This window comes from Sebastes fasciatus, chromosome 2, assembly GCF_043250625.1.
Source record: "Sebastes fasciatus isolate fSebFas1 chromosome 2, fSebFas1.pri, whole genome shotgun sequence".
In the NCBI taxonomy this organism is placed as follows: Eukaryota; Metazoa; Chordata; class Actinopteri; order Perciformes; family Sebastidae; genus Sebastes; species Sebastes fasciatus.
In genome coordinates, this window is record NC_133796.1 from 21,419,538 (window position 1) to 21,437,307 (window position 17,770).

At 42.0% G+C, this 17,770-nt stretch overlaps 3 protein-coding genes across 5 annotated transcripts in view; 2 read left to right on the top strand and 1 right to left on the bottom strand.

The window, feature by feature from the left end:
• Positions 1 to 8,019, top strand: part of gse1b (Gse1 coiled-coil protein b) — a 192,392-nt gene extending 184,373 nt beyond the window's left edge. For 2 of the 3 annotated variants that reach the window (XM_074613824.1, XM_074613845.1), the window contains 5 exons: positions 1,179 to 1,292; positions 2,329 to 2,703; positions 3,535 to 3,876; positions 4,453 to 4,556; positions 5,393 to 8,019. In XM_074613824.1, the coding sequence (XP_074469925.1) occupies positions 1,179 to 1,292; positions 2,329 to 2,703; positions 3,535 to 3,876; positions 4,453 to 4,556; positions 5,393 to 5,533 (1,076 nt within the window). In that variant the 3' untranslated portion in view covers positions 5,534 to 8,019. The remainder of the gene's footprint in view (positions 1 to 1,178; positions 1,293 to 2,328; positions 2,704 to 3,534; positions 3,877 to 4,452; positions 4,557 to 5,392) is intronic. The other variant, XM_074613835.1, reaches the window with a different exon arrangement.
• A 678-nt stretch (positions 8,020 to 8,697) lies between these two features.
• On the bottom strand, positions 8,698 to 13,871 carry gins2 (GINS complex subunit 2). Its single transcript, XM_074613850.1, has 5 exons — positions 13,295 to 13,871; positions 13,086 to 13,200; positions 10,454 to 10,553; positions 10,191 to 10,317; positions 8,698 to 9,155 (listed from the first exon to the last, which is right to left on the bottom strand). The coding sequence occupies exons 1-5, from the start codon at positions 13,382 to 13,384 to the stop codon at positions 9,027 to 9,029; spliced, it is 561 nt and encodes a 186-aa protein (XP_074469951.1). The 5' UTR covers positions 13,385 to 13,871; the 3' UTR covers positions 8,698 to 9,026.
• Positions 13,872 to 15,587: 1,716 nt separating this feature from the next.
• LOC141754648 (uncharacterized) lies at positions 15,588 to 17,702 on the top strand. The gene is made up of 2 exons (XM_074613884.1): positions 15,588 to 15,985; positions 16,408 to 17,702. The coding sequence occupies exons 1-2, from the start codon at positions 15,925 to 15,927 to the stop codon at positions 17,592 to 17,594; spliced, it is 1,248 nt and encodes a 415-aa protein (XP_074469985.1). The 5' UTR covers positions 15,588 to 15,924; the 3' UTR covers positions 17,595 to 17,702.
• Positions 17,703 to 17,770: the final 68 nt, after the last annotated feature.

Genomic DNA, 17,770 nt, shown 5'->3' on the forward strand with positions numbered 1-17,770 from the left:
ATGCTAAATGCAGTACCTGTGAGGGTTTCTGGACAATATGTATCATTGTTTTGTGTTCTTAATTCATTTCCAATAATAAATATATACATACATTTGCATAAAGCAAGCATATTTGCCCACTCACATGTTGATAAGAGTGTTAATTCCTTGACAAATCCCCCTTTAAGGTACATTTTGAACAGATAAAAAATGTGTGATTCATTTTCGATGAAACGCGATTAACTATTTTAATTAATAATGTGGCTGTAATGGCTAGGTGGGTAAAGGCAAATAATAGAACAGCTAGAACAGTCTGGTAAGTTCAGAAAATGACATCACTTTACTGTAATGGAGCCTTTAAAACCAGGTAAATACAACACTTATGCCATCGATATAATAATGTAATGCCCAGCCCTAAAGCCTTCAATGGTAGAATAGCATAATGAAGTGAAGGACATTTTTTTATAGACGTTAATAAATACTTGAACATTATCACAAAGCATAGCGGAGCAGACATCAGTGTGCCTCAGCCAGCTAGTTAGAAACCACTACATTACATAACTGACCCAGTGGCCTTTACATGCCATACAAACATCCCCATCCATTACTCATATCATACCTCTTCTCTTTGACATCTCATTTCAGCAGAAGACTGATTGCATGCTCATTTAGCTTTTAGAAAGTAGTAGTCATTTTCAGTCGGCTCTACGGCTTGCTGACGCTTCACTTTAGCCGAGCTCTGCCTGCTTTACATGCGCTCTGTTCTCATTAATATGTTGACTCAAGCCTTGAAGGAAATCATAAAGAGGTCGAACAATGATCACGTCAGCCTCAAACCCCTGTATTATATGCAGCATATTTTAAACAATGTATGCATAATGTAATGCTTTATATTGCCCTAGTTAGAAAGGTGGACTTGTGTCAAGGTTCTGTTTGTAAACACTTGCAGCTCCACACACGCTCGCATACTGACGAGGAATTGGGAGTGGCAGCAGTGGGCTTACAGTGATCCCAGTCTAATCCTCTTGATTTACTGTTTGCTGCCTACAGATGGCAGCGCACTGCCTCCCACGCTGTCAGGCCACACTCTACCTCCTTTTACACACATACACACACACACACTAGGAGAAATTAGGTGCTTATGAAATTGTGATTGAATTACATACAGACAGGACTAACTCATTTTCGCTGTGTCTTAGACAATGAAAGGGTGGTGGAGCTACTTCAGGCCATTAAAGAAAAGAGCGTAACCTTGGATACCATCAGACATGCACCTCATCCGCTGTGTAAGAGCCCTCCAGCACCGATTTCTGGTGAGACACATGCTAATGAACAGGAACATGCACACTTCCTCATCCCTAAAGTATTGGGTTAGTGTGGTATTTACAGAGCTGGAAGAAGTACTCAGATCTTTGACTTGAGTAATAGTAGTAATACTACAGTGTAGAAATACTCGGTTACAAGTAAAAGTCTTGCATTCAAATTTTTACTTAGTTAAAAGTACAAAAGTATTAACATCACAATATTCTTAAAGTACCAAAGGTAAAAGTATAATATATATTATATTATCGTATTATAATTATTGATGCATTAATGTGTTCATCACTTTAAGGTTGTAGCTGTTAAACACGGGGTTAATTTAGATTATTTATTATATTTATTACATTTTTATATACATTATTTATTTATGTTATAAAGATAGCTTAACCTATAATAATATATCATAACTTATTAGTTTATTTATATTTTGTAAGGCTGCAGCTACTGATTATTTTCATTATCGATTAATCTGCCGATCATTTTTTTCCAATTAATTGATAATTGTTTAGTCTAAGAAACGTCAAAATGATGTCAGAAAATGTCCATCACAACTTCACAGAGCCAAACGTGACGTCTTCAAATGTCATTTTGTTCGACCAAAAGTCCAAATACCAAAAAAATATTTAGTTTACAATGAGTGTTTAACTATTCCTGTTTGAAAAATGAATGAAACGATAGTTGCTAATTGTTTTTCTGTCGACTGACTAATCGATTAATTGACTAATCGTTTCAGCTCTAATATTTTGGATTGATCGAAATCTGTTAATTAACTAACGTTATCAAATAAATGTAGTGGAGTAAAAAGTACAATATTTACTTCCAAAATGTAGTGGAGTAGAAGTATAAAGTAGCTTAAAATGGAAATACTCAAGTAAGGTAGAAGTATCTCAAAATTGTACTTGAGTAAATGTACTTAGTTACTTTCCACTGCTGAGTATTTATTCATTTGTCTGATGTATCTGGCGTTCTCATCTGTAGTAATGTGGATCTTGACCTCATCACATTAACACATATTCAATTGATTCACAGATACTGCATTTGTCCAGCCTTCCTCTGAATCAGAAGGCCACCACAGCGTCAGACCACATAGCCCCTCCTCACATTGCCCAGCGTCTCCCAATGGTCACCCAAAACCCCTTGGGGAGACATTAAGACCAAAGGAACCCCCTTCTCCAGCTGTCTACCCAGACAAGGCCCGGGGGCCCAGCGAGGGACCGGTCTCCAAGAGGAGCTCCAGCCTGCTGAACAGCTTGCGGCCCCCGCTCCCCCTGCAGGGTAAAGAGGGCCCTCACAGCGTCAATGGACGCACCAAACCCTGGGACAGCTTCACCCCGGAGGAATTTGCCCAGCAGTTCCATGAATCTGTGCTTCAGTCCACTCAGAAGGCTCTGCAGAAACATAAAGGTAAGCCGCACAAGCCGCGGTTATAGAGATCTGTCCGCAATGGTGACTAGTGCGCAGCAGGGCAGTACAGTGACAAGAGAGCCCACCTTTCAGCATTATGATGACTGAGGTACAGGTTGTCACAGGTCTGCCAGGAACATTATGTTTCCAGTTAAAGCTGCAGTGCTGATTCATATTTGATCAGCGCTGTTCGACAGTTTGATTGGAGTTTGCGAGCTTCGTGAGCGGTGATTAACAGCTGCTTAGAGACTCCTCGGTTGATCATGTTTGCCCAAAGTTACCGACTGCAGCTTTTATCAATGAATCAGAAAATATGAGATTAGCCAGAGAATATATGGAAAATCTGAAAAATGGCCATCACGATTTCCCAGAGTGATGTTTTCAAATGATATGTCCAACCAACAGTCCAAAACATAAAAAGCAGCAAATCTGCACATTTGAGAAGCTTAAACGAGCAAATGTTTGGTATTCTTGCTTGATAAATGAACGTTATTCATTATTCCTTTACCAAAATTGTTGTTGAAAAATGTTCCTGTTTTCTTGAGCTTCTATGGTGGTAAACTGAATATCTTTGGATTTTGGGTTGGCAATTTGAAAACGTCGCTTTGGCCTTTTGGAAATCGTGGTTGACATTTTTCATTATTTTCTGACATTTTATAGACCAAGCGATTAATCAATTAATTGAGAAAATAATCAGCAGATTAACCAATAATGGAAATAATCATTACTTGTATCCCTAGATTAATCGACTAATCCGTTCAGCACTATTGAAATGAATATAAATGGACGACAAAGGACAAACCTCCCTTCTCTCCCTGTCTTGTCCTATAGGTGGAGCCACGGGGATGTTGGAGTCGTCCCACCTCCAGGAGTCCTCCGTTCACTACAACATTCCAGAGCTTCAGAGCGCCCCCGGTCGACCGCCGCCACAACCGCATTCACAATCTCACTCAAATGCACATTCATTTCCCCGTCCACTTTCACTGGCTCACCCTCAGCCCAACGGGCAGCACTTCTCTGTAGCCCTGCACCGGGAGGCCTCGGGGACGAGGGAGGACATGTCTGGTCCGGAGGACTCTGAGGAGGAAGAGGATGAGGAGGAAGAGGAGGCTCCTCCTTCCAAGTGGCAGGGGATTGAATCTATATTTGAAGCTTATCAGGAATACGTTGAAGGTAAGCAGCTACAGGGAACAGGCAGTGATTATACTGATGCTGCTAAACATCTCATAACTCTTCTGTTTTTATGGCATTATATGTTGGTTGCATAACCCCTACTTCATTCAATATCTCATTGTATAAGTTCATAATTTAGTGTTTCCCTTTATTCCTGGAAAAATGTGTTTTCATCTTAAAGCAGTAGTGTACAATCACATATTGTTTGGTGGTTGAAAGCTATACAAATGAAGACAGTTGTTGTTGTGTTCTCTCGTCACTAGAGGGCGGTGTTCATCCTTCCTCTACACTATTCAGTTATGTGCAAATAAATGTATGATCAGGATTTGTACCGGAAATTTAGTCAACAGAAGTTGAAGTTGAAAACACACAGTTTCACTAGTGTATTTTATTACCTTTTATACATGAAGACGTGCATCTGAATAAACTTGAGTGGTAAAATAGCTTTGTAGCATCTGCTACAGCATCATGGTCTGGATTCTGCAAAGTGGTCAGTGTTCACTGCTGCTAGGCTTAATTTAATTTCTCTAATTCCCAACTCTTGCTCATTTTCTCTCATGTGGTTTTGTCTTCTAGAGCAAAGTTTGGAGCGACAAGTGTTGCAGAGTCAGTGTCGAAGACTAGAAGCTCAGAACTACAACCTCAGTCTGACTGCTGAGCAGCTGTCTCATAGCATGGGGGTAAGACGCTGCACACAAACCACTTATTGTGCCTTCTAAACACACTTTACGTCATCTCTAAGCCTAGACTCTTCAACTCATCCACACATACTTCTTTGAGTATGAATTAGATACACGTCTTTAATCCTTGAAATAGATGAGTTCCCTCTTGAATTGCATTTATTTTCCCCACCCTCGTATTGATGCCATGACTAAAATCACATCCTCATTGTTGTGATTTTTATGCCTCCGTGCCGTGGACGCAGGAATTATGTTTTCGGGTTGTCTGTCCGACCCATTCTCGTGAACGCGATATCTCAGGAGCACCTGAAGGGCGCAAATGTCCACTCGGATGCAAGAATGAACTGATTTGATATTGGTGGTCAAAGTCACTGTGACCTTACGTCCGTCCCATTCCTGTGATACCTCAGGAACTCCTTGAACAAATTTCTTAGAATTTGGCACAAACGACTGATTCGAATTTGATGGTCAAAGGTCAAAGTCACTGTGGCCTCACCTGCGTCCCATTCTCATGGAAGCGATATCTGAGGAACGTCTGGAGGGAATTTCGTTACATCTGGCACAAACATCCATTACGACTTAAAGCTGAACTAATTAGATTTGATGGTCAAGGTCACTGTGACCTCAGAAATCACGTTTTTGTCTGTAACTCAAGAATTCATGTGCTAATTATGACAATTTCACACACGTCTAACAGGATCAAATGATGTAGGCATTTTAGACAGACATGGATGTAAACTGCAACTTCACTTGTTGGCGGAGGCATACAGTACAATGGCGAGGCGGTAATTCTAGTTTTGTTAACTTTATTTTTGATATCTTCCCTGGTCGTATAGGAGCTGATGTCCCAGAGACAGAAGCTGGCAATGGAAAGGGAGAAGCTACAAGCAGAGCTTGAGCACTTCAGGAAGTGTTTGACGCTGCCACAGACACACTGGCCGAGAGGCGGCCATTACAAGGGCTACCCTCCCAGGTGACCCCACCACGCCGACCCGATGGCCCCCGGCCGCCTCCCCTTTCAGACTGACACCCAGAGTTTATTTTTCATGGCCTGGTCCACATGGCTCCATGGAGGAGAATATGGCTGGCTAGATAAGATGAATGAATGAATTGAGTGAATGGATGGATGCTAGATGAATGCACAGGAGACAGGACCATACAGTGAAGGACAGGCAGTCTTTGGATTGTGGCCAGCCAGGGACTGTGCCACGAGCCACTAACGTGTGCCAATGTAGCCAACCCCGAGAGCACGGGGGCAGGAGTACCTGAAGATCAACACAAACACACACACACACACACACACAAATACACACACATGCACCTGCTCGTCACACATTCTTCAGTCGCCTGCTGCTCTATTGTTCAGTCCCTGCATCCCTCGCCGCCACAGCTACACAGACAATCCTGCCAATGAGGGAGCAGCAGCCCCAGGAGGGGTGACGTCTAGAGACTTGAACGCTCCAAAGGCTTCTGGCCAGTCGGGACTGATTTTTATCACAGTGGCCACATGAGCTTTTTGAACTGGAAATGCACTTAAGAATAAAAGCTGAAGAACTACCTGGTGGTACTGTGTTACAACAAAGAACTGTTCAAAATTAGGGAAGAACTTAGAAAATGCACATTTTTGGAAAGAATTAAGGAAATGTTTTATTTCGAAATAGAAAATTTGAGAATAAGAATTTTAAAAGGTGCTTCAGCCTTGTATTGTATATAATATGAAGACTTAAAAGAATTTTGTATGTTTTTATTACTTTAATCATTGTTCTTTTAAAGAAAAAGCCTGCCATTTTTATATGTTTATGCTTTTTTTTTGGGTTGGAAAAGAAAGCCTTGCTTTTAGTGTTTGTACTGCTGCTGGCCAGAACAGCTCATTTTGAGACATTTAACAGAGTGAGAGAGAACAGGAAACACTCCTCCTCCTCTTGCTCTCTGCTGACAGCCACAACCACCTCACCTGGCATCTGAGCTCAGCAAAGCTTACGTAGAGGTTCTGAGACATGGCTCCCGCCCGCCCGCCCGCCCTCCCTCTCATCCCCCTTTCCTTCACAGCAACATGTGTCTCTCTGTTTTAACGCCCATCATCAACTCCTCTGGTCACTGCTGGCATGACTAGTTAGCTTGTGATATTCTCCTACAGAAACCAGATGAGATCCACAGTGACTTTTTTTTTTTTACTTTGGTCACTTGACATACTTGATTTTGTAAAGACATGAAGAGTCTCTTAAGCAGCCAGCTGATGAAACTGGTTATTGATGCTTTATCCTACCATTAGACCGTTCACTTCACTTTGTACAACATTATACAGCATCAGACTCAAACAATACCACGGCTTGTATAATGTTTCGCCTTATCAGCAGTCATGAGAGGACACAGTGCCAAAATTACAAAAACGATAGCATTTTGGATTCTTAATTTTAAATTGAGTTGCAATTAGGTTAGCCAAAACATTCAAACCAGAATGGCCATCTTCCACTGCTGAATATGCATCTCCTGCCTGCATTTACACCTTTTTAGGACTCCCACTATCTAAAGTTGCCAACATGTTATACATAACAGACTGGAAATCACACAAAGTAGGTTCAAACTGGGCATTTCCTAGTACATATACAATCAGATTACCAGGCCTCATACCCGTTTACAACCAACATTCAGCCACTAGTTTGACACCGACTTTCTACCCTGTAACTCTTGTTGCCTCAGCCTTATGGTTGTATGTGCGTTTGAAGAGCCCAAAGGCCAGCTAGGAGGTGCATAGTTTGGAATTTAAGGGGCTGCACAAGTTATAGCGGTGGGACAGTTGGTGTTAAAAGAGTGGAGGATTTCATTATTTCAAAGTTTAAAAAAAACAACTTTGAAAATGTGCAGAAAGTTAATTTCTAAAAACGGAAGCACAGCTACCCCTACATACAGTATGTCAATTACAAGTGCCTCAATAATTGGGAGCATGTGAATGAGTTGCAGTCCACATGATGGACATCCTACACATAACACCAGTGATCAGGGACTTTACATTTTACATTCAAGTGTCTACTGTACGTCTCACACCTTTCAAATATGTGCATGCCAAGAACCAACACAGAACTCCTTTATCTAAACGCATCTCCGACAATTTAATCACGACACCTTTTTATAACCGAGGCCCAGCTCAGAGGATCAGGTGGATACATTCAGTGTAGTCTGTCATTTTTTACAGAGCAGAAGAGGCATGCTGAGGTTAAGCTGCCAATGACCGCAGTACAATGAGCCCCTCACCCGGCCTCCCTGTGTCTCCAGCCCACGCACGCCCATGCAATAGCCCCATTACTCAGTGGAGGATGTCTAGATGCTGTGAAATCCTGTTTTTAAAATGTACTTGTTTGAATTCATTGTAATGTAATATATTCTTTGTTGAATGTAGTAATTAGGTATTTATGAATATATGGCTGTGATTTCAGACAAAAAAGAAAATAAAATATTTCAAAAATGTTAAATATCAACCTTGGTCTGTTTGTGGGTGCTGGTAGGTGGGCAAGAGAACGCGAAAAGCATACTTTTGTTTTTACTTCCTGCCGTTTCTTCTTTGTAGATCTGTTAACGTAGCATTTAAACATCATAACTCTAACCAACATTAACTCATTGGTTTTAGGTGGCTCTTGCTTAGACTATTGGCTTTCTTCTACACCACAAGATGTGCATTTTAGGTTTTGGAAATAGTTCTTTCGTTGCCCTCCACTTAAGCACTGACCTCAGAACAGGAGTTGGTCCTGGGATGCTGCGCTGCGGCTCCACACTGCTCTTAAATATTTATGATGGGTCAAATACAGGGCAAGTGTCCCCAAAAGGACTTAAATGAGTAGATTTTTATAAATTACTATTCAGAAAAATAATGAAAATGTTCCATTTCCTTGTGTTTAATACAGCAGCATCACTTTTTGAAATACTTTGCTTACCTTGTCATGAGTTTAAATTGCCAAGTGTGCTAAACTTCAAATCTTATGCTACTACTACTGTCTCACACAGTTGTTCCTTTGCTTTGACAAACTAGGGCAACTACTAACAACTACTTTAGATTAATTGTTTTCTCTATAAAAGTGAAAAATGCTCATCAAAAAGCCCCCAGTTCCTTAAATGTCTTGTATACTTACAGTATGTACCCTAGAAATACAAACAAATACATTTATTTTGACACTTACAGACATGTACAAAAATGATGGCAGTTTTCAACAACAGCGATCATCCTAGATTAAATTAAATATGCGCATATTTCAAACAGCAGATACATATAAAGCCTAGATGCTTTTCATATGTATGGAGTAATCACTCAAACAAAACTAATAACCCCTTTAAAAAAAGCTGAGTACAACTCAGTTAGCTTCAATCATCCATCAACACAAATGTGTTAATTCAGTTTCTGAGAAAACAGTCTTTTGAGTAATGAAGGGCCTGGTGAGGATCCAACGCTTTGGATCTTTAGATTGTTGATCTGATGGATCAGAAGTCCGTGAACTGTCCCTTACTGGAGCCCGGCGTCAGATTGGAGCGTAGTTTGTACATGCAGTTGAGAGAATCCAGGAGGAACGATCGTATGGTGTTGATCTCCATCAGAGTCAGGTTGTCCAGCTGTATGAGACAGGAGACATGCTCAGTTTTAATCAAGTCAAACTAGCATCCTTCCTCTAATGACGGCTGCGATCGCTTGTGCTCATATCTGCTGGATCTTAATCTGACGGGGAAACAGGAAGCAGTGGGGCCACAAGATGAGGGGATAAAAGGATAAAAGGATAATCCCAATTATTTCGCAAGACACTGTGACCGCGGCGGTTAATCCTGTTCATTAAGAAACAATCACGGCGCTCCGCGGTTCAACTTTACCTAATGAATGTTCAGAGTTTGTCATTGCTTGAAGATGCTCCAGTGGCCATTTGAAATGAGACTGTACATGTATGTAGCTATGTTACCAATATCCTTATGGTTTTCTTTATTGTTGATTAATCTGTCAATTATATTTGCAATTTATCAGTTAATCGTTTAGTCTAAAAAGAATATCAGAAAAGAGTGAAAATGACCATCACATGTTCCCCATGGTAACATCTTCATATTGCTTTTTTGGGGGATTTACACTCCAAAACATAAATAAAATAAGTCTCAAAATGGTCACAAATGTTTATTACATGATCTACAAATGAAAAATAAGATTTACAAATGTGTACAACGATTTGTGCATAATTTGGGGAACTCACAAATGTGTGCTCCAATCTACACTCAAATACCAATCAAAGTGGGAAAAGCTTTTTCTAAATAGACAGAATCGATCGAAATGACACCCCTCGATTACAACACATACATTTACTAACTATATACACTATCTATATATATATATATATTTTTATTTTTTTTTCATTTGTAGATCATGTAATACACATTTGTAACCATTTTGAGACTAATTTCACTCCATATAATGAGTTCACTATCACAGCAGAGTAAGAAAACCAGCAAATATCCACATTTAAGATTTTTGTTTTTAAAAAAATGCTGAATAATTTTCTGTTGATCAACTAATCAATTGTTTGACTAGTTGTTTAAGCTTTACAATATCCCACTAACAGTTTGTGGAAACTAAATGCTCAGTGTGTGATTCTTCACGATCAGTTTTACCTTGGCATGAGCCTCCAGCTGGCTGATGAAACTGTCGGCGGAGAGGCGGAGTTTGGCGATACGCGTGTCCCAGATGTCTTTGACCAGCGTGCGGATCTCATCTGCTTTAGGGATGTTATCAGACGCACTACAGAGACACATAAACCACCATGTGATGTAGAGCGCCACATACGTAGACAATAAGGGAGCATTTCATATATTCATATAAACCTCCAATAAGACAGAAGGTCCTACTCCTGCATGTTTAAGTTGAAATGACTCACTAGTTCAGCAGCAGTTTGGTCAGCTCCATGTAGTAAGGACTGGGGACAGGCGTAAAGGTGTCCTCTTTCCTCTCAAGATCTCGCATCTCCTCCAGTTTCTCTGCACATCATCAACAGCAGGAAAGTCAAAAACAGTCATTTGATGAAGCATAAGTGTCAATATCTTTCTCAGACGTGCCAGTCGTAGAAGTTCCAGATCAAGTATTTTCAGCATCTTGCACTAAAGATTTTCTTTCTGCATTACTGGCTTCGTGCTCACTCAACAAGGAGTGAACTATGAAAGGACATTTCATTTATTTAAAGCATAAGGCTGGCAATATTCTATATTTTTCTTGAGGCAATGAATTGATCCGACAAACAAGTACATCCTGTACCGCCAAAGCCTGATATATGTTATTCCTTAGATTTCCGAGCACAGTTAAAAACAAACCAATGAGCCACACTGTTGCACTGACTGATATGACCCTGCATTATGATGAACATTATCACTATAGTAGAGCTGCAACTAACCATTATTTTGATTTTCAATTCATCGGATGGTTATTTTCTTGATTATTCTATTAGTTAGTAGTTGTATGTATTCTATTAGTTGTTGTTGTACATGTACTCTGGGCCATTGCTTTAAATATTCACTAGCACAGCTGAAAATAGTCTGCAACAGATGCACTACTTATTCCTGTTTTGAGTAACATTTAGGCTCTTTTTTTGCCTTTTTAAAAAATGAAACTTTAAATGTGTAACCTTTTATTTTTAGATTATTTCTTCAGTAGGAACCAATGGGCAAAGAAAGGGAAGGGAAGTCTGAAAGTGTTAAGAGACGAACTACTATGGTTATTTTTGTGTCTTTTTGTGGTATTTGTTGACAATAGGAAAACTATAGAATAATACCAGCCCTGCCCTTAAACTCATAAAAAGGTACCAGCACCCCTTCAACAAATTCAAATTAAATTCAACACTGGCTATTAAGTATCAATAATACTAACAAAACAAATGTTATGACTGATTTGCAAACTAAGAGCAAATCATCTCATTAATACTACTTCTGATTCAAGATGAATGTAGTAATCTTAAATCCCATTTTTACTTCAAATCACCAGGTCTATGTCTAATGCAAACTAATCTGAAGTGATACTATTTTTTCAACTTTACTTCTGGATGTGAAAGCTGTGAAGAAGAAGGAAGGAAAAAGTTTGTTTAAACATTTAAACAAAAGGTAAGTTTAATGCAAATTGCAGTGTAGATCCCAAAGTCTCCAAGCACACTAGATACAGTGTGGTAATTCTCAGTCCATATAGTGCTGGGCTGCAGCAATTACTGAAGGTGTGCTCACAATACGGCAAAGACTACGACATTAAATGTAATGCCAAAAAGAGTAATGTGATGATAGTCAGAAGTAGAGAAGATAAGAAATTAGTTCTTCCTGTGTTACACTTGTGCGATATTCCTCTCACGACATGCAAGGAAACATAATACCTTAGCCATTTTCTCACTGATGATTGGAATGATGATGACAGAGATATCTATCGACAGTGCTGTAAACTAGATGCTCAGGCAAATATGTTGCTTCGTAAGTTCAGTATATGTTCTGTAAATGTAAAATGTTCATTATTTAGAGCTTTCTGCATGCCTTTGTACACAGCTCATCTTTGGTTTAGCTACAAGAAAAGTAGTATGCGAAGGCTCATAGTGGCTTACAATGATGTAGTGAGGTTGTTGCTTCGGGTTCCCAGATGGCATAGTGCCAGTCAACGGTTTGTGTCCTCTGGTATTCCTACATGTGAGGCACTTTTAAGACATTTGATGTATCATTTTATTTGTCGCTTGGATGAGTCAGAGAACAGCATCATAGAGGCTTTAACCAGCCCGAGCAAGAGCTGCACTCGGTACTCATCCAGGCTCAGAAAACACTGGCGAGATAGCCTACATATGAATTGAATGATGAACTGCTGTGGTCTTATCTTGTATGTTTTTTGTTTCTTTTATTTTATTGCCACGGAACCAACTGTGTGCCTGAAATAAAGTTTGCATTGAATATAGGCTTTTTGTTAAATGTGTTGAAATGATGCACACTACAGGCATATTTTCAAAAACAGACATGAAAACATGGAGTATTGGGTTTCAATATGTCACTCAATGTTCTACATTATATACCTTAAATAAAGAGTTGTAAGTAACATGCTGATACAGAATAAGTATTAGAAAAGGAGAAGTTAATGGATTCTCAATGTAAATTAATCCGCAGCAATCCTCTGCCCTTCAAAGTACAATAAGTAGGGGGGACAAAGGAGGACGGTCTGCAGGACAGATAATAATGCACTATACTCATTTTTAACAGTCTCTTCTGCACTATATTCACTTTTTTAATAGTCCTGTATATCAGCTGTTACCCTGCACTATATTCACTTTTAACAGTTGTCTTCATCTCCTTGTATTTTTATATCTGGTATATTTTTTTGTACTTTGCACTACTAACTTTTTTACTGCCTTTTTACTAACATGTTTTGCACTATGGAACTGTGATGCTGGAAACTTGAATTTCCCTCGGGATCAATAAAGTTACTATCTATCTATCTATCTATCTATTCAACTTGAAAACATGTACCAAGACTTGTTTGCACTGTATCTATCTTACCAACATCCATCCACGCAGGAGGAACAATCCTACATTTCTGTCTCTGTTTCAGGTTAAGAGCCAGCCACACAGGAACATCTACAGACAGCCCGGGGTTGAAGGGACCCAGGTCACCCTGAGGATAGAGAGACCCAAACATTGCTGCAGTTAACAAACACAGAGACACATAGATGTAGATCACAGCTGGTAACAAACACCTACTGACTCACCCCGATCAAATAGATCTTGTCTAAACTGAAGTTTGGTATTATCTTCACCGTCTCCTTCTCGGCCAGGAACTCTACCTCCGAGGCATCCATAGCTGTGTGTGTTTGGCTAGATTAGTTTATTATTTCCCTGCACTTAGTTTACCCCTCTCATCAGGCGCTGCTACACGTTCTGATCTCCCGCGCTGCAGACGGCGTCAACGTACACGGAATACGTAAGGATGAGACAACTACGTCACCAACAAAGAATATGGTAACGGTGAGCACTTTGTACAGTTGTTGTGTACACTTAAACCATGGATGTATTAAAGACTTAAAAGGCTTCCGTTTCTGTATGTAATCCTCCAAACTTGTTGGACCTGAATCTTTAGAGGAATTGTAATTTGAAGGCTGTTTTATTGGCGCGCATGTAGCTGGTTTGTAGTGACGACACTGACCAATCCTTAATGTTTTGCTTTGTCTGGCCCGGAAGGAGGAGGTGGGTCATGTGACAGCAACGACAGGAAGCGCCACTAGTGATGGGAATTTCGGCTCTTTTTAGTGAGCCAGATCATTTGGCTCAGCTCACCAAGAAGAGCCGGCTCTTTCGGCTCCCAAACGGCTCTTAATTTTACCACTTCTGCCTTTTATAATTCAGACAAATTTAGCGCTGGTTTTACCTATGATTAGTGTGTGTGCACATATATCACTTAAATTATTCAATATAATTATACTAAAGCTATTATACTATAGCTGTCAAATATATACAGTGAAGTAAAAAGTACAATATTTCCATATGAAATGTAGTGTACAATAATAGCATCTCTAAATATGGTTTACAATAGGTTACATATCAGTTATCAACAAAGTCATGTGACTGACCTTAAAAGGCTGGCCGTAGGTTATAAAGCAACCGGAAAACCATGCCTCTTCCTCTTTGCCTTTCTCGCCTCATCGGAGACCGGTAAGTATGTCGGGAAGCCAATAATCCGTCACTTTATTGTGCAGGTGCCTTGTGTCCCTGAGGATTTCTGTGGTTTTTCCCGTGAGTTCTGTATGTAACTCTCTGTTTGTTGCAGGTAAGATAAGTGATATCACCTGCGGCTGATTACCCCATAGCCTGTTGGCGTTTTGCGTAAATTGGCGTTTGGGTGAGTAGCCTTATAATTTCCAGAATACCATAATTTGACATGCTGCTTCGTTTCCGACTGTCACTCATCTTGTCTGCTATTCGCGCACCGCACTACTCTCTCTTTCTCTCCTCCTCTCCCTCCTGCTCTGTACCTGTAGACCGTCAGCGCGCCGAGCACCCCCATCCCTCCCTGCTTGATGGTATGATCCTTGTCTGTCATCACCTGATTGGTCGCACGGACGTCATTAACACAACATTCAGTCACAGTCAGTGCATGGAGTGCCCGTAGCGCGGAGAAAATCGTCCTATTATTCCGCCTTGAATTTAAAAAAAAAAAAAAAAAAAAAGACGAGAGCCAGCTCTTATCGTTCACTTAAAAGAGCCGGCTCTTTGAACCGGCTCGTTCACGGTCTACACATCACTAATAGCAACGTCAGTAAGCGCCACTAGGTGACAATGTGGTCATAAAGCTCTACATTCACCAGTTTACTTTAGTAAAGATACACAAGTACTCAGTAGGCTAACTGATATGTAACCTATTATAAACCATATTTTGAGGTGCTATTATTGTACACTACATTTCATATGGAAATATTGTACTTTTTTACTTCACTGTATATATTTGACAGCTATAGTTAGCAGATCTATTTCGACCTCACTCTGACCGTCACCACGGTCTTCACCTTGAATGAAGCCATTCTTCTTCCTATCTGCGAGACCATAATATCAACAAAGTAATGTGACTGACCTTAAGAGGCTGGCCGTAGGTTATAAAGCAACCGGAAAACCATGCCTCTTCCTCTTTGCCTTTCTCGCCTCATCGGAGACCGGTAAGTATGTCGGGAAGCCAATAATCCGTCACTTTATTGTGCAGGTGCCTTGTGTCCCTGAGGATTTCTGTGGTTTTTCCCGTGAGTTCTGTATGTAACTCTCTGTTTGTTGCAGGTAAGATAAGTGATATCACCTGCGGCTGATTACCCCATAGCCTGTTGGCGTTTTGCGTAAGTTGGCGTTTGGGTGAGTAGCTTTGCAGTATTATTCTCCTCTTGGAAGCAGCTGCAGAGTTACTTCTTTCAGCTGTTTTCGCAAGTTAAGTTTTCTGTTTCACCCTTCGTACACGTGCGTACACGAGTGGTGTTCTTTATTTAAACACTGGCGCGCCGATGAAAAAAGAGACCAACGGGCCAGCAGCACCAATTCCAGGCTGCCTGGGGTCATCCAGAGCCCTGGTCAAGGACCCAGTCCAGGCAAAAGTTCTGTGGTGTTATTTATTTAACCAGTCGCGCGCCGATGAAAAAAGCCCGCTGAGTGTTATAGCTCACCCGGTAGAGCGGGCGCTCTTACCGCGGTAGGCCGGGGTTCGAATCCACCTTTCGGCATATTTGATTTAGCCAAGGATTTTGCCTTGTGTTTAAAAGGGCGTTTTCATTTCCCCCCTTAAACCTCTGTGCGCAGTAGGTGGGATTGGTTATTTGTTCCCCCTTCTACGTCCGCGTACAGGAAAGGGGTGATTTTAGTTCTTATGAGCAGTATTTTTGTTTATACCTTTGAGCCAGTGAGTGCATATATCCCCATTGACTACTGTTCGCAGCAGGAGGGGTTAATTTGAGGTACCTCTAGTACAGCTGAGTTTACCACTGACAGCTGCCTGGTACTATTATGGCTCCCCAGACTTGTCGGTTCTGTGGGGCAGGCATGGACATCTGCGACGGTCACCGTGAGTGTCCGTCTTGTTTGGGCAGGGCGCATTTAATGGATGACGTTGATTGCCCATGTCCAGCAGCCATTGATCTGCCTCTGGAGGAAAGGGCCCGGAGGGCTAGGCTTGAGGGGCATTCCCAACACACTGCGGCAGCTGCTCCCCCTAGTAGGGAACGAGAGCGTCGCACGGAAAACCGCTCCCGCAAGCGTAAACAGGGGCAGTCCCAGGGGCATGGAAAAAAACGTGCCACAGAGACTAACTCTCCGCCACTGCAGAGTCCAGCCCCACCTGTAGGTGGGGCAGGGGGGCAGGTGGATACTCGGTCTCAAATCCTGGCCGCCATTCGTGGTCTGGCAGACAGGGTGAGTAGAATGGAGGCTCAGGGAGCAGCTCCACTGACTGCGGCTTGTTCGGAGGGGATCTCCCCTAGGGACTTGCCGGCATATGGAGAACATCAGGCAGTTCACCCTGATGCTATATCACTCTATGCACAGGGTTCTCCCTTGGAGGACGAGGGTCACCCAGAGATTGCTGAAGAGTCACATTGCCTTAGCCTATCTCACACAGGTGAATCTGCGTCCGTAGACGATGGTACTGGCGATTCTGTTCCCAGTGATGTGTTTTCAAAGGTTTTGAGTGCGGCTAAGATTATGGGCCTTTCAATTCCAATCGAAACCCCTAGCTCATCGGAGGGAGTCTGGGCCGGCATCTCGCAGTCTCGCCCCTCAGTGACAATTCCTGCAGCCGAGGATTATTGTCAGATGTTAAGGCGGTCGTGGAATAATCCTGGTAGCGCCCCTCAAATTAATCCGGGGTGCAGGAGGCTAGCCAAGGCACAGTACCCCCATGAGTCCGGTTTGGGCGATATGCCGCCTGTAGAGAGGGAAATGGCAGCTTCAACCCCTCTAGGCCCAGATAAGGTGACCACTAATCCACACTGTCCTCGTAAGGAGTGCAAGAAGACAGACCACTTGGTTTGTAGGTCCTATAATGCAGCCGGCCGCGCGGCGCGTGCAGGAAATGCACTCGCTCTCTTGTTAGCAGCGCTCAGAAGGACCGCTAGTGCGGGTGGTCAGGACACCAGAAACCTGATAGATGCGGCCCTGTCCACACACTCCCAGCTTACTCGTGACATCGGTTCCGCTATGTCGTCAGCCATGATGGCCCGCAGACAGATCTGGCTAGCTCAGACAACCCTCCCCGTGAACATCAGGAAGGAGCTTAGCAATATGCCGGTGGTACCGGGTAGAGTCTTTCACTCTGACTCCCAGAGTGTCTTGGAGAAAGCTGAACAGTCTCTGCGTACTCGAGAGAGCGTGCAGCGCACATTCAGTCGGCCTGCAGCGACGAGGCAGAGACCAACGGGCCAGCAGCACCAATTCCAGGCTGCCTGGGGTCATCCAGAGCCCTGGTCAAGGACCCAGTCCAGGCAAAAGTTCTGTGGTGTTATTTATTTAAGCAGTCGCGCGCCGATGAAAAAAGCCCGCTGAGTGTTATAGCTCACCCGGTAGAGCGGGCGCTCTTACCGCGGTAGGCCGGGGTTCGAATCCACCTTTCGGCATATTTGATTTAGCCAAGGATTTTGCCTTGTGTTTAAAAGGGCGTTTTCATTTCCCCCCTTAAACCTCTGTGCGCAGTAGGTGGGATTGGTTATTTGTTCCCCCCT

Bases quoted from the DNA above. Each gene is read 5' to 3' on its own strand.
- gins2 (XM_074613850.1), bottom strand. From the start codon at position 13,384: ATGGATGCCTCGGAGGTAGAGTTCCTGGCCGAGAAGGAGACGGTGAAG. The intron at 10,318-10,453 runs GTGAGTCATTTC...GTGTCTCTGTAG, and splicing joins ACCAAACTGCTGCTGAACTA to TGCGTCTGATAACATCCCTA. The intron at 9,156-10,190 runs GTAAAACTGATC...TGTCTCATACAG, and splicing joins AGCTGGAGGCTCATGCCAAG to CTGGACAACCTGACTCTGAT.
- LOC141754648 (XM_074613884.1), top strand. From the start codon at position 15,925: ATGAGCAGTATTTTTGTTTATACCTTTGAGCCAGTGAGTGCATATATC. The intron at 15,986-16,407 runs GTTCGCAGCAGG...TAGGTGGGGCAG, and splicing joins ATATATCCCCATTGACTACT to GGGGGCAGGTGGATACTCGG.